The sequence below is a fragment of the Diplotaxodon limnothrissa genome, linkage group LG11, assembly GCF_057381915.1.
Source record: "Diplotaxodon limnothrissa isolate DT_005_m linkage group LG11, D_limnothrissa_male_GT1.1, whole genome shotgun sequence".
Taxonomy (NCBI): domain Eukaryota; kingdom Metazoa; phylum Chordata; class Actinopteri; order Cichliformes; family Cichlidae; genus Diplotaxodon; species Diplotaxodon limnothrissa.
The window spans coordinates 20,438,624-20,455,210 of record NC_140606.1 but is presented as its reverse complement, the minus strand read 5'-3'; the positions used below and the strand labels follow the sequence as shown (position 1 = coordinate 20,455,210).

At 40.4% G+C, this 16,587-nt stretch overlaps 1 protein-coding gene and 1 non-coding gene across 2 annotated transcripts; one reads left to right on the top strand and one right to left on the bottom strand.

Annotated features, from left to right (window-relative positions):
- Positions 1–1,253: 1,253 nt before the first annotated feature.
- On the bottom strand, positions 1,254–2,288 carry LOC146622656 (5-hydroxytryptamine receptor 1D). The gene has a single exon (XM_085365323.1). The coding sequence runs from the start codon at positions 2,286–2,288 to the stop codon at positions 1,254–1,256; it is 1,035 nt and encodes a 344-aa protein (XP_085221449.1).
- A 915-nt stretch (positions 2,289–3,203) lies between these two features.
- Positions 3,204–3,277, top strand: trnat-agu (transfer RNA threonine (anticodon AGU)). The gene has a single exon. It is a non-coding gene; the product is annotated as a tRNA-Thr (tRNA).
- The last annotated feature ends 13,310 nt before the right edge of the window (positions 3,278–16,587 follow it).

Genomic DNA, 16,587 nt, shown 5'->3' with positions numbered 1-16,587 from the left:
TTTATAACCTCATTGCTGTTTGTTCTGTATTGAGTGTGGCTAGCATGGCCACCATGACTGAGACTGCTGTACCAGTTAATGACCTCTGATCACTGTGCTGCTTGGGGTGTGATGCTAATAAAGCTGCATCCTTGTAGTTGACCAGCGTATGGAAAACAGGAAAAAACAGATCTCTGTCTCTTCCTTTCACTTAAGCTCATTTTACATTTAATAAAATGTTGCCAACACATTTGGAGCCAAACTCTGCACTGTGATATGAACTCGCCAAACTAAACAGGCACATCTGCACAATAGCCTCACATAATTCAGAATACAAAAAAAAAACAACAAACTAACACTGATGCAGAAGGCAGACAGCCTTATTTGAGGTGAACCACTGAGTAGTCCATGTTTTTGCCAAATGTAAAAGTGTTTGGTATCCTTTTGCCATGGCAACAATTTCTGTTTTCTAGAAGAGCATTTTCTTTGTTACTTTGATGTTTCAATCCACACACCGGATAATATAGAGAGCCATACACAGGGAAGAGCCTGTGGCCTTTTTTAAGTTGCTGAAGTAAAAAGAGGCATGAAATTATAGCAGAGTACTCTCAGAGCAACAGTGCTGCAGAAGCAGTCGGTTTCATAGCAGAAGGCTCAGCTCCATCTCACATGATCAAAGGTCTTCTTTGTTGACCAAATGTCATATAGGCTAAAAAAGTTAGGAAGGGCTATATGATCTATTTATTTTTGATTATAGTAAAGCATGTCAACAAACTAAATACTACATGTCTGGCCTTTGATGTGATTCTCAGTGGGGCCTTTGGAGGAACTAAATTGGGACCCCTGTATACTCTCAGTCTTGATCACTTAATGTTGAAGTATCTCACTGGGAATCAACATCATCAATCTTACTAACAACTCTGATGCTGTGGTATCCAAAGATAACATGCACAAACTGTTTTGGTTTTCATCGGGTTTTAATTAATTACACTCAAGCAAACAATCATTCCAATAACTGAAACAGGCTTCAGTTTTTAAATGTTTCACAAAACAAGACAAATACCCACAGAGAGAAACAGTTGTGATCTGAAAAAGCTCCATGCTTTTTATCGATGTAAAAATAAACTGTAATTTCACAACAGCAATGCACAAGACATGCAGGTATGTCTCTTAAGAGGCTCACAATGTGTTTGAACAAAGAGTTTGTGCAAAAAACAACCATCTAAATGACGCGGCCCTCCTCGTGTACGAGTAGTCTTTGGTCCTGGTCGATTTTAAGTTTTGGTGGTGTTTTTTCTATGAAACGGCATCAGCAGTTTCTGTGCCCGCAGCCTGAACTTCTGATCCCTCACGCTGTAAATAATGACATTCCAGCAACTGTTGGTAGCCAAAATCCAGAAGGCGAAAAAGGAAAAGTTGCACCATTTATTCCCCAAAACGTTCCCGACCACAAAGACAGCGATTGGAGTGAACGATACAGTGAAAGCCACAGTTAGAGTCCCTATGGTTTTGGCTGCTTTAATGTCTGAGAATGTGGGTTTGGTCGTGCTTTGGCTTTCACTCTCAGCCAAGTGTTTCCTGCGTCTTGAGTGCTGCCTGATGCTGGAAAGAGAAATGATGTTAATGACCACTGTGCCACCAAGGAGGGTGAAGTCAAACGCGGGGAAGAGGAGGAGGATGTTCCAGGCCTGGCTTGGGAACTTGCCGATTGTACCCAGAGCGTAGTTACACATCCGACTGCAGGAGTTATACTCCAAAGCAATTTCACTGCTGAAAACTATCGGACACACAGCCAAGAAGAAACTTCCCACCCAGGAGAGGACAATTAGGATCGTGGTCCTTTTACGAGTAATCACCGAGTCCTTGTGCAAAGGCCTGAGCACGGCAATGCTTCGCTCGATCGTCAGAAAGAAAATAGTCGTGATGGAGACCAAAGTGCACCCAGCAAAGATGGGGCCGATGATGTTGCATGGGTGAAAACTCACCGATTGTGAGTTGTACGAGGTCCACTCCGGTGCCGAGTCAGTGACCATGAGATAAACCTCAGCGTAAACGGAAAGCGGGACCACAAATATTCCCACTGCCAGATCAGCCACGGCGAGGGATGCCTTCAGGTATCCCTGCGGTGTGTGGAAGTGTTTGGTTCCCAGAACCACAGCAAGAGTCACCAGATTTCCAAAGAGGGTGGCAAAGATCAGCAGCACCATGAAGAGCACCATGAGGATTTTGTTGGCCAGAGTGCAGCAGCACACAGTGCAGTGTGCCTGTTCAGTTCTGTCCAACATGGTCGGCTTGCTGGACTCAATCATTGGATAAAACGATGCTGGGCATTCACATCATGACCTAGAATGAACACATAACAAAAATGGTGTTAGGTGTGAGCTGTTTGTGCTGAAATCAGGGAAGAAAAAAGACACAAATCTGGAGACTAAATACCAACTCAGCATGGCTCTAAAGTATGTCCACAGTATCTGTTTGTTGGTAAGTAGTTATATTTACAGACCAAATGATTCAAATAACTAAACAGCAGGAAGTAGAAAGCTGAAACCTGTTCAGCCAAGCCCTTATAAAAGAGTAACAACAGTAACAACAGTGGAGCAGCCTAATAAAACCAGGAATGGCATTCAGCAACACTTTGGACATAGTAGTACAGAAACTGTATTTAAATCAACACAACTGCAGCTTATTTGTGGGGCAGTGTTGTGCTTTAACTTCTTGGAATTAACCACCGTCCCACATCTTCAAAAGTAAGGAAATGTAAACATATTCACTTCTTGAAGAAGACATCATGATTGCTCCATTCAGTCTACTTTTTCATGTCAAAGTTTCACTACATCTGGCAAATATCTGATGTAACTCCCTGAAACTTGGGCCGTGCACTGAAAATTAGCCTTGTATGTGTTACATTTTTCATGACCAGTACACCACAGTGTCACACTTACTGTGTTAGCACTGAATCTTTCCAGAGGACATTAATTGTGTGAAGTAGAATTAGCCAATGTAGACGTAATTTGTACAAAGAACTTGCCTGGATTATGAGTGTATTGTTTCATTTATTTGCAGAATATCTGATTTGCATGTCTACTTGGCTTGCTCCCCATGACTAAATGAACCTTGGAGGAGGATTATGGGTTTTGTAGTATTTAGAGCATCAGCCACACATTGTCCCACATGGCCTAAAGCTGTACTCCTCCCTCCATCACCTGACTCCTGCTCATCATAGTGGTGCCGTGGCTTAGCTGGTTAAAGCGCCTGTCTAGTAAACAGGAGATCCTGGGTTCAAATCCCAACAGTGCCTTAAGTGCTATTCTCTTCTAAAAGAACTTAAAAAAAAACAAAACTCAATATAAATACCAGTCCAATAAATATTGCTTTACCCCACCCCAAAAAGAATAAGCCCTTGCTCAATCACTGCCTAGTCCTCAACCTGAAATCACTGGCATTTGTTCCTATGGGAGGGACTACCACAATGATTCTCTCATGGTTTACCGTTGCAACCCACTGATTCTTTCCCCCGTGGAATGACACAAAAGCTATAAACAGCGAACTATTTCTGATTCTGTCTAAAATATTGGCTGATTTTCAAAAGACATGAAGATTAGACTAGTTCTGCACATGCAAGGGCTAGTGGTATCCATGGCACCCCATAGTGCATGCTACATGATCACAGTGTCCACAATTTGATTCATTGTCAGGAGACCTTTGGTGCATGTTACACCCCCCTCCTCTCTCTCCCCCATTCGTTTTGTCAGTCGGTGGCAAAATGTCCCCAAAAGAAATATACATTTTTTTCTTTTATGCCTTTGTGATTTTCAACCTCCACTTGAGCCTTTATCTGCCCGCCAACCTGTTCCTCTCACCTGCCCCTGCTCCTGTAGAGCTACCTCTCAGCTCAAACAAAGACCTTTAAAGTGGACTTAAGTGCTCAATACACTATAACATAAGAAATAAACACCACATGAACAGAACAGGGCAGACTAATTATCAATTGCAAAGTAAGAAAACGCAGCCGAATACACCAAAGGACCGGCAATATACATGTGATTTGACTCAAAACAAGGCCATGTGCATTTAAAATACACACACATACACACACAGATACGATCCAGGTATGCCTAATAAAGATTTTAAAGAAATATTTGGTGAAGTGTGATTTAATTAAAGAAAAGAAAAAAAAAGAAAAAAGCTCACACAAAATAAAAGATTTTTTTTAATGATAACAAACAATTATTTTCTCTCTTTGTCGAACAGTTTGCCTTCAGGTAGCCCTGTGGTGTGTGGTCTTATGCAATAAACAGATGTGGGCTGCACAATTGGCGCATGCGCCCTGCTCTTCTCTGCTCTGCGCCCTCGCGTGCGGGCCATCTGGATGGGTTGGAGGGAGGGAGGTTAGGCTGTAAGGAAGGATGGATGGATAGATAGAAGGAGGGATGGCCTACAACTAACTCCAGCACGAGGTTAGATGACGTAATAATCTGTCCGGACAACAACTGTAGTAGTAAACAAAACCCAGCTGACGCTCACAGCCTGTTTTAATCTACAGTCTGGCAGGTTCCTGGACAGCCTTCTCGTGGAGCACCAACATTTTACATTGGAATAAACTAAACAGATGCATTACTGGGATTTCGTTTTGTGTAAAAAAGTAGAAATCAATTAGGCGATTAAATGTAAATGTAAACAACGAGACAGTTTTCTTCTTTTTAAGGCCACCGAGTCGCTTTTCAGACACGCACCAGCTGAAACCTCCATCCCTGCATGGAAATCCATACATGGTTATCACGGGAGCCCAATGCGCACGGAGAGCACAGTTAAGAAATTGAAAAGAAAAAAAAAACGCCGTGGAGACATAATGTATCCAGAGTTAGATCAAAGTTGAATGAAAAATTAAAAGCGTTTCTAATCTTCCGCGCTGTTTTCTTGGACATTCAACTTCAGAAACAGAACCAATGCGCAGCTACAGGCGTCCCTGTCTTCATGTTGCCTTTCAGTGTAAGATGCGTTACCCAGAAGGGTTTTGTTTCCCTCTGTGGCCATCATCTTCTGAGCGCAGGCATGCAGACAGCTCACGAATATCCTGCCGATAATTGTTTAGGTAAAATCATTTTTAAAAAATCGAAAGGAGAAGAAAATAACAAAATTATAAATAAATAAGTTTGTTCCAGCACGCACAGATTAGCGCTGCCCTGCATGAGTATGTGCTCCTTGCAAGATTCCACAACAAATGAAATGCTCTTATTACTTACATGTAATATGCGGAAGATGGATGGTTGGATGGACTTACATGAAAGTTTTTAACTCAGTTACTTTGTATTTAAGAAGAATGAACAAACCTGTTCTGCTGCTGTTTTTTTTTTTTTTAGCGCACTTCTAAAATCACAGTGCAGACCTCTAAGACCCGTTTCTACATATTACCACACATAATAGTGTCAGTTCTTATAAACGAGCTAATCAAGGTTTATAAATATTACAGGTTCAAGTCAAGTCTACTCACTTTCAGCTTTACATTCATCTCAAGACGCAGTGGGAAGCAGTCCGTAAAAAAAAGCATCTCCCAGCTGATTATCCTCCCAGCTGACTGCTGTTTAAAGCATCCCACAGCCCTTTCCATGAAAATTATGAGGGGAAAGAGTCCACGAGGAGAATCACAAAACTCACTTTCTGTTGTTCAGATGTTGTGCGAGAGTACGTGTGCGGGAAGTTGGATTTGTGGTGCCGGGCGCTGCGCTCTGGTCCGCACTGCTCCGTAGACACTGTTTAAGTGTGTCCTCCACTGGTTTCTCCATTGGCTGGGGATGATGATGATGATGATGATGGCAGAGTCCACCTCCTATAATATGACGCTGGCTGCACATGAACGCATGTGTGCTGAGGATGAGGAGGGTGGTGAATCCTGTTGCTGTATCCAAGTGGTTCATTTATCGGGACTGAGTTCTTGTCTATTTTTTTATTACTTACAGAGAGCCCTTCAGTTTCACAAAGCATTCTTCTTCTATAATTATTATTGTTCTGCACCTGTTTAATAAAACCAACCTCACCACTTTGCCAAGGCTTTATCTGTGAATTAATGCAGCAGTATGAAAATCAGGTCTCATCTGACTCTTCCAGCAGGTTTAAAATTATGAAAATCATATTCATGATATTTTTTAACCTTTTATCTGACAGCTCACAGTTGCATGGCTGAATTACCAGTCAAGCAATATAGGGTACTTTCCACAATAGTGTAAGGTCCCGGGAAATTGAACATTTGGGAACATAAATACATAGCCTCTGATAGCATGGCAAAGGGACATCCTCCTTTACCACCTTATCCTGCAGCCATACCTGAGGAACGGTTCTTTCATTAGAATCTAATTTCAGGGTCTTTTATGTGTTAAAAGTGACAGTACAGCTCAGATAATCTGGGGTTGAATTTCTAGTATAGATGAGACGTTTCCAGATTGTTTTTTTTAAAGCTGAGCCTCACAGGCAAACTGAACCAGTACAGAGGGTCCCATAGAAATCCTATTTAAAATATACTAGAACAGTTTCTCAGAAACTGAATACTAAAAGCTCCAAGCACACTGCAGGGTAAGCCCTCTGCAGAATTCACATTCATTGATACACTGAGATTATCACCACAGCCTGTGGCTGTCTCTCTGCATAACTCCTAAATCTAAAGTACAAGTCCACATTGCAATAGTTACAGACCCTTACTATTTGCACATTGTCTACAGAGAAAATAACAATGTTAATATGACAAGAGGGGCACCTCAATTTCAACTTTATCTATATTCAATTCCGTGTAATATACTGGGATGTTTGTATAGTAGAGCTAATTTGTAATAAATTGTTTGATCTAAATGGTACTTTAACTACTTTAATTATTGTTACTTTCTTGGAGCAACTGTGGCTACATAATTTCCTCAGGGATTAATAAAGTTTTATAAATCCGATGATTCCGGTTGCTACTGTTGTAATATATTCATCACCTTCTACACAAACCAACAAGCCAGTATTGGTGCCTGCGGGCTCAGATCCGCTCTTGAGGATTTGGCCAAATCTCTCTCAGAAGAGTTGTTTGCTTTCTAATTGCTTTTTGGCTTTGTAGCACCACGATAGCATTAGCATTCCCCTCCCAACTGTTGTCTGTGGGAAAGCTGACGCCAGAAGATGGCAGCTTTTGCAACAGTGCATGCAAAGAACTGATACTGCAAATTAATTCATTGATTGCCTCAAGCCATACCAGTGTGCCCATTGGGAACCACTGAATTACGAGATGTTGATGTCCCATAACAATAAGGCAGCGGCTTTGAAGCACAAGATTCAACCGCGAGGTAACAGGATTCAGTCTGGTTTGAATAAAAAATGTATTATGTTTTTTATGTGTGTGATATATATAGAGAACACAAACAAGTAAAGAATGGTAGGCAGTGGATTAAAGCACCATGAGGCACATAAGGTATGGAAGCATTTAAAAAAAAATCAGGATAGACTGTTTTTCAACAGGAGTGTAACAATTCTCCAAAACCGTGGATTGGTCCATTCTACATTTTTTTTAATGGGGATGAATAAGGAAAAAAGTAGCGAAAAGACTAAATCACATGATTAAAATCAGATCATGAACAATAAACTCTATTATTCGGATGTATTTACAGTTCAATCATTACCTAAATGTGATGTTTTCAGCACATTAGCATGATTTAACTAGGTATTAACAACTAGAAGATGGAAATATTTCACTGTGGACTTTTCTCTCATGATTTTAATCTCATTTTGTTACACGGTGAAAGAGAGGTGGAGGTATGCGCTGGAGAAAAGAGAAATGAAAAGCAGTACAAGAAAGACAATGCATGTGTGTGAATGAGAGGGAGGCAGGTGGAAGGGTGAAGATGCAAGGAGCAGAAGTAGTCAAGGCAGATGAGTTTAACCATCCAAAGCTGGAACTGGAGGTGGCAGAGTCGAAGATATTGAGATTTTGGTGGGGAATTTGCAGCAGGGACAGGATTAGATATGAGCAGATCAGCGGGACATCTCGGGTTGAGCCGTTTGGAGACAAAGTTACGAAGGCAAGGCTGAGATGGTTTGGACATGATTTTGAAGATGGAGCTGCCAGGCAGGAGGAAAAGAAGAAGATCACAAAGAAGATTCATGCATGTAATGAAGGAGGACATGCAGAGGGTTGGTGTGAAAAAGGAGGTTATCAGGCTTAGGGTGAGATGGAGGCAGATGATTCGCTGTGGTGACCCCTGAGCTGTTGCACACAACTGTCCCAAAAATCGGATAAGTGTAGTAAAACCCTGTCACTCAAACTAGACAGCACTTTTTTATTTCTTTAATTCTTCAAAGCACCCATTTTAGGAGGCTTTATAAACACTATGACTCCTCTGAAGTGCATAAAACTCTTCCTGTGTGTTGTGAAAGTATCATTTATCTGCAGGCTGGGCTCCAGTTCTGCGGTGGGCAAAACAAGACAAAAACATAATCCCGTGTTTGTCTGTGTGGGTTGGGTAATCCTTAATCCACAGCAGGCGACTTCAGTCTGATGCTTCAACTGCCTCACAGTTTGGAGCATTTGTTTCTGCAGCCGGGCAGTGACATGAAATATATGCGTTATACATATTTTAATATGACACATAAGAAATGACCTGCACTTAATGAAAATGTGCAGCGATAACAGTTCAAAGTGAAGAATTAACAGATGATAACAAAACAAAATTACAGTGGAGAAGCAGCGGTAAAATCAAATAAACCTTTTTTCCTTTGTTGTCCCCGATTTGTAGTTTCAGAAATTAATCACACAGCGGACAGGACAAGAGTACTTTAAGTATTTGATTTCTTTTTTAAGGCACAGAATCAGGTGCCCAATAATTTATACTGTTATACATTCATAGGTTTAAAATTGTTTCGCACTTTTCTGATCTCACTGACCACTCAAGGTTTTATACATAACATATCAGCACCTGCAGCCAACTTAGAATCACAAATTAACCTCACACTCATGACTGTGGTAGGAAACCCACTAAGACTAGTGAGAACAAAGGCCCCAGGAAGACTTCAAGCTACAGTCTTCTTGCTGTGAGCCTGCAGAGCTAACAACTACACCACTGTGCTGCCAAGACACAAGACAAGATACAGAGTAAAAAAAGGTTTTCATTAAACTTAAATAAAGCAGTCGTATATTTGAAAGTATTACAATAAAATCAGTGTTTGATCTGAACACAGACTTTCTAGTGACACAAATGTTTAACTAAGTACTGTTTACTGCTTGGGAATGTATATATACAGTGCCCAACAAGTTCATTAGACCTGCCATAAAGGAAAGTTTTTCAGATATACATGTGATTTTTTTCAAACTTTGCTTTGATGGCCAGGACAATAACATATATAAATGCACAAAAATACTTTCTCAACCTTTGATGGATTCTCTTCCCCTTATCCAGCATTAAAAACCTAAGATTGTTTCACAGCTCCTTTTACCTCAAGACCCTGAAACCCGATAAAGGTTGGCTATCATCAAGTTTGTTCAAGTTCCTTAAAAAGCATTTCAGAGGAGTTTAAAGTTCTTTCTAACAGCTCCACCTGTTGTGTATGTCTGATTAGTCACGTGGACACTCACCAGCCACTTATTTAGGCACACCTGTTCAATGGCTTATTCACTCAAATCTCTAATTATCCAACTGCCTCCACAGTCTTTGAGATTCATATCATGGATGTGCACCTGACAAATCTGCAGCTACTGTGTGATCCTATCATGTCAGTATGGACCATAATCTTTCAGCAATTATTTCCTTCTTGAATCTGCGCCACAAAGAATTAAGGTTGTTCTGGAGGGGAAAGGGGCTCCAACCTGGTACGACCGAGGTGTACTTAGCAAAGTGACTAAATTGTCTGTCACATTTATCCCAGAGTTGTGGGATAGCCTCCAACCTGTCTGCATCCCTAAATTGAAGAAGTGAAAGAAGACGGATGGATAGTTTTCATGCGGTTTGTATTATAGTGTGATTTCTGTGAAAGTAACAAATTGTTGCAGACTAAAGTTAAATACATGTCCTACATGTTTTTATTTTAGTTTCTTTTCATGTTTTGTCTAAAGTCTAATTTTTATTACGTTTTTTTTTTTAACAGTAATTAGTCTGACTTCAGCATTTCTTCTCCATCTATTTTGTCACCACACTGCATATAGAACCGATTTTGATGTGTTGGCCAAAACATCCCATGTTTTCTTAAATTACATGAAAGCTATTATCTGTAGAGCAGCAGCCATTTTTACATCTCAGCGGAAACACAGATTCAAGGAAAACGGTACACGTGCAATCAAACCAGCCGGAGCTCAGCAATCAAAGATAACATTAAAACCTTAATAGTTTCATTCCCCTTGAAAGACGAGAACAGCACAATTTGACAAAAACATGCCGTGTTTGTTTTCCAGTCACTGCCTCTTTCTTAATATTGAATCTGATGCATCCCGTGATCGTTTCTCTCCGACGATTTCTGTCAAATTCACAGCAGATAAAATCTGTGCATATCCACTCTGTCTCATCAAACCCAGAGCTGAAACGCTGCTCTGTCAGGTTATTAGACGCTTAATTTAAAAGTCAAGTAAAATAACAGCAGTTTTATTAATACTGGTGTTGGACTGAAATGTCAGTTTGAATTTCATTACTGTGGCTTCCAAATGGAGAGCTTATTAGGTCTAAGTGGAAGTGCCAACATTTTTAGCTTTGCTAAGGGGTTTTACAGTAAAGAATTCAATTTGTAGGCACAAAAATTATTGTTATGCTAATTTGCTCTCAGCAGCTTCACTTTACATACCGACTCATTTATTTCAGGATAAACACAGAGAGCATGGGGCACCTGTGAGGCTAAAAAATGGAGCCAACAGAAACTGCAGTTCCTCTAATGGCCACTTGAGGCTGCCTTGGTGGCTGAGTCCCAATTGCTCAGTCCATAAAGAGTCGCATGTTAAAGTGTTCAAGCTTAGAAGAGAAATAAACAGACAGCATTTAAAGCTTGGTTACAAGAAAATACTTTAGATTTGTAAAGTTGATTTTCAGATTTTACACACTTTATCTTAACACTATGATTGAAGATAATTCAAAATTTAAAATGCAGTACAGAATTTCACTTCTGTAAGCTTTGAGTATGCTCAGCAGACAACAAGAAGATAATAACTGAACTGGAAGAGCTCAAGATTTCTAGGCTTTTGACACTTACCATTCAAAAACATTGGGTCTTTCATTTTCTGTGATACAACTCAGCAGCATCTTATCATTACACACACCCTGCCTGGTAACGCTCCACAGTCAGCTGATAACACAGAGTTTTGGATTTAAATTTCAAAGCTTAAGCAATAGTAACCCTGATACCACAAGGCTATGTTCTGAGACTTCCCTAATAAACTCGTTTCAGAGAAAAAGATGGTGTTCACAGCCTGAACTTTTCCTGTGACCAGCAAATAGACCCTCGTTGCATTAAATTAGCAGTGCTTCCCTTTAATTTAGGTGGTTAAACTGAAGGAAGCTGAAGAGACAAATTGCTAAATTAAGGTAAATTAAACTGAAAGTGACAGATTCCAAGGAATGATTTATGAAGCCCATTTCACTCCACCATGGTGCCCGCTGCTCAAGCTGTCATGTGTATAATCTTTCTGCTGGCTCAGAAGGATTCACATGTGTGAAAGTAAACTAGCAATGATGACTTCTTCTTCTTGAGTCTTTATTTCTGCTGCTTCATTTAGATGAAAATGTGGATCCATCACCCCTTTATCAAGGTCAAGGGTATATTGTGGATATTTTCTTGGACCCTGTACCCACCTTTCTCCAGCAAGATAACACACCATGTCACAATCAACTCAAAGTTGTTTCTTGAACATTAACACGTCTCCAAAACTCAGAAAAATTATGTATGCCAAATATGATACATCAGGCGTTAAGCGGTTAGCAGAGATGTAAAGGCAAGCGGTGATCCAACCTGGTACTTCGTAAGGTATACCTATTGAATTGGCCAGTGCGTGTATGTTATAAATTATATCATTATATAACAGCTGTCTTTTCTGAATTCTTTCATGTGTTTTGTGTTTCAGTGTGGTTGGACACATTAGGTCACAGTCTATGTTTATAAGTTGTTTGATGCTGAACATCAAACAAAACCCTAAAAATAGATTTTTAAGGCTTTGCTTCTCTATCTACCGGCGTGCTGCCCCCAAGCAAATGCAGAAATCTCTTTTGAATTCACCGACGTTGTTACAACTTTATACTAACTGTGAGAAGTTAGGTGTTTTCAGTGTTTCGTAGCACAGCTTTACTCCTAAAGCAATGAAAATATGCCAAGAGCAGATCTTGTGGTGCAAGCACAAGCTTCAAACCTTCCTTCATTGCTATGATGATATCTTCTTCAGTGATTTGAGTGTTACAAAAGTTTTTCAAAGTTGGAAAATGAGAAAGATGGTATATTATGTAATATGAAAAGTAAGAGGTTGGGAATCAGTCAACAAATGTAAGACAAACTTGTACTATAATAGAAAATTATAAGCAAATAAAACAGTAAATAAATTGTAAAATCCATTAGAAGACACAGGAAGGAGTCTAAAATAAGAATGCTATAAGCTAACTTCCTCCCTTGGATAATCAGCAGGAGAGACGAAAACACTTTTAAGAAGAAAACAAGCAATTATGGGCGTCAATATTTTCTCGCCAAGCTTCATTTTGCAAGTTGAAAAGAAACAAGTAATTATGACACTACCCCCTACGAAGTGGGTGAAAAAGCTGAGAAATGACTGAATAGCAGCAGAGCAGGAACACAACATCCAAAGATAGAGGGCTTATACAAGCTTTATGTAGCCAGTCTGGATGACTAAGAGCAAACTGTATATTTACGCTAACACCCTGAAGGTGCAGGTCTCCAGGCAAACTGCTGTGATGTTTTGTATTGTCTCCTGAAAGAAAACTGGACTGCAAGCTCCAACTGTGAAGCAATAATGCAACATAATTTTGCCTGTTTTTCCAAAAATGTACTGCATGTTTTCTTTTGTGAGGCCAAGGAATCAATGCAACACCAGTTTTATTGCTGTGACCTTACCACTTACTCAAACTTATCACATTTTAAAACCATTTTTTATCTGAAAAACAGGCATAAAATAACACTGGATGGGATGAATTTCTCCTTTATATTGAATTTCTCAGTGACACTTAAATAAGTGCCATTTCATTTCAATGCCGCATTTTTATTTCTATATTTATGGTCATTAATTTCTAAGTGATCGCATAGATTGTTTGTGAAAGCTGATTCATTGTTAGTCATGGTTCTGGTTTTGTGTTTTATTTGGTCATTTCTAAGGTTTCTGTTACTGTGCCTCCCCAAATTCCAAGTTTCATGTCTAGTCTTGCCCATGTCTGTGTCTCCTGTGTCTTCCCCAGTCCTAGCGTCAAGCCCACATCTTCAGTGTGCGATCATGTTTCCTGTTTTCCGAAAACGTAGGCTGCGTCCTTTGGAAGCCGCATTTGAAGGCCGATTACGTCACAACCAGGCGACGAAGGCTGTCTCAATTTGTCGACTCCTTCAAATGTGGCCGACAAATGCGTCCTTAATTTCTCCGAATTTGAAGGATGGGTCAGGTGTGTCCTTCATGGCCCACCATATCCCAGAATTCATATTCCTTCAAAGTCCTTCTGATCAAGCTACGTCTCTCTGAGTGACACTGTAGTACCATCTTGTAATGTCACAGAGTGCGGCCCAGCCAATTCCAGTTTCCAACAATGGCAGCCACTACTAAGTTTTAATATTACTCTTTTTAATCTTTCTAAGTCACAAAATAAACTTTTAACATATTTTCAGGCGAGAAAGTAGCTGTTACCCATCCGCTCGATAGCTAGCCGGAGGTTTCAATGGTCACTCGAGCCGGCGAGAGCAGCGGACTCCCTGCTTCATCGTTTTCAGACTCGATGTCTTTCGCTACTCAAGTTAAACATGATATATAAGTCACTCGGATAACTTAAAAATGTTATTGTTTGGCTTTTTTCTGTCTTTTATTTGTTCCAGAGTAAATCGTTTTGGCTGAGATCAAAGTTATTAGATTAGATTAAATAAAAATGTATTAATCCATCAGGTGGGTTCCTCTGGGATTTTCACATAGCTGAATAAACGTCAAACAGAAAACTGATTAAACAGAAGTGTGAGATGGTTGAGAATTTATGCCAGTGTCCTGTTATATTTTAGATAGCAAGGAGCAGACAGCTGACTTTATTAAATTCCACCGAGACAGCGGTGACGCAAATCTGAAGGCTAGACTATCCCATTTCACAGCCTCGCACTTCCGGCCTTCTCGGTCTTCGAAGGACCCGGCCCATGTAGACCGCGAAGGCCGGGTCCTCCGAAGGATGCGGTCTACGTTTTGGGACACAGCTTTAGTGTGTTCAGATTTTTTTTCCTTCCTTCTCATTATGTTCGATCTCTCCCAGCTGTGTTCCCCGTGTGTTTCTATTTCCCTCATTACCCCTCTGCGTATTTAAGCCCTTTGTTGCCCTCTGCTTGTTGTTGCATCGTCCTTTGTAGTGGTGTGGTTTTTCCCGTCATTCCTGTTTTCAAGTCTTCCAGTTTCGATTTTGTTTTCTTGTTTGTAGTGTTCTAGTGTTTACAGCCAAATAAAGCTGCTCCTTTTTTCAATCCCTTTATGTTTGAGTTCTGCATTTGGGTCCAACGCCTGCCCGCCACACAGCTCACCTTGATGACCTTGACCACTTTCTGTGGAACTTCAAAAACGGCCAAAACAAGACTTGAACTCTTGTCTGTTTGAAAAATGTTTGTTGTCTTGCTGATCTGTACTCTGAAATGTTGGCTCAATGTGCTCACATGTTACTTCTGATGGTAAAAGAAAACAAAAAATATCATTCACATGTGGAACATCAAGCACTCTCAAGAAAAACGGGCACAGCAAAAGTGCATTACTGTCTCTACAGGCGCAGCGTACAAGGATGTACTATATGTTTCTCTTTGAGTCACTTTATTAGTTATGGTTACATAAGTTGCTGTTGCTTTGTGTTTGCTGGAAGCAAAGGCTATTCTCCTCTGACCCCTGCAGCTCACTGGATATGTTCTCTTTATCAGACCACGATAAAAAGTCCAAAATAGCGCGCAGGATATAATAACAGGTGTTTCTAAACTGGCTTTAACTGGTGCAGATGTGATATCGATAGAGTTCTCAGTGGCCAGCAAGACTAGAAATATGCTCTACAAATGCCAGCTACCTTTAAGGAATGGTTAATAAAAAGATATAGGTATCCAGTTTTGTGCATTTAGTGTCAAATAGATCCATTTTTGTCTACAAAACTGTCAGCAGAGGTTCAGACTGGTAGCAATTAATTGGTTATGAATAAATGCAGCAGTGCCTTTGAGGGTATCACCCCAGTAACAAGAGTGCCAACACAGCAGAACTAAATGGATCACAACTGTAATTTAAACACAAGTGTCCTGAGAGGATTATGATCATTATATTTCAGAGCACCTCTTCAATAACTCTTAGTGTTGTGTATTGGCTTCATATTATTTGTAAGCTTGTATTGCTGGGCCCTGTTTCAGGAAGCCGGTTTAGAAAACTCAGAGTGAAAAACGATATGCAGGGTTGAGTAACCCCGAACTGTCCAACTCGGAATATTCGGTTTCAGAAAGGCTGATAACAATTAGTTCAATCAACGCGGAGTTGCGTCAACCCCAAGTTAAGCGCGCGGACGAGGATACATAAAGCCCTGATAAGCGGAGCACAGATTAAGCGAGTCACCATGGAGACGGAGGGAAAGAGGGCGCGGTCAATGTATTTCACAGCGCTTGAGGCCGAAATTCTGATGGCAGCATATGCCGATAACATGCAAATTCCGCGGAAAAAAGTAACACAGCCACAGCTGCAAAAGAAAGGGAGCATGCATGGCAAAACATAGCCGACAGAGTCAATGCCTGAGTGTTAATATAAACATTGATCTAGGGATTTCCACCCATTTAACACGTTATTTTATCATATGTTATTTTATTTGTTATTTTATACATTTTATTTTGTGACGTGATGTGAGCGCAGGTGCAACCCAACAGGCCCCAAACGTTCCTGGCAGCAAGTAAAAATGAAATATAAAAATATAGTCCAAACAGGTAAGGTGTAATTGTATTATGAGCCATAGTGCTTGGTCTGTTTGTCCGATGTAAATCAATTGCAGTTAGAGGCTACATTAATTTTCTTTCTGTAAGCACTTATTGAAATTATCTGAGCATATTACAAGTACATATTTGCTTACTCTGTATGCTCAAATGTGACCCGTTATAGCCAACAGAAAAAAAGCGGAGGCCCGAAAAACAGGTGGGGGTCCTCCACCACCACCACTCACAGAGGCTGAGCAGTTGGCCCTCAGCCAAAACAGTGGGCGCCCTGTGGCCGAAGGCATCTCTGCGGGGACATCCTCTGAGTCAATAACCCCGCAAGACACAAGTGCCTACATAGGGGGTAAATCCAAAATAATACATGATGTGCATACATCCTTTCTTCACAGTCACCTTTGCAGTGCTGCTCATTCATTTGATAAACTCTTTACCATAATGGATTATTTTGTAGTGAACTTATTTTCCTACTGATTTTGCCTTCCCTCAGTC

What these genes read in the sequence shown, in the direction of transcription:
- LOC146622656 (XM_085365323.1), bottom strand. Translation starts at nt 2,288, where the DNA reads ATGATTGAGTCCAGCAAGCCGACCATGTTGGACAGAACTGAACAGGCA.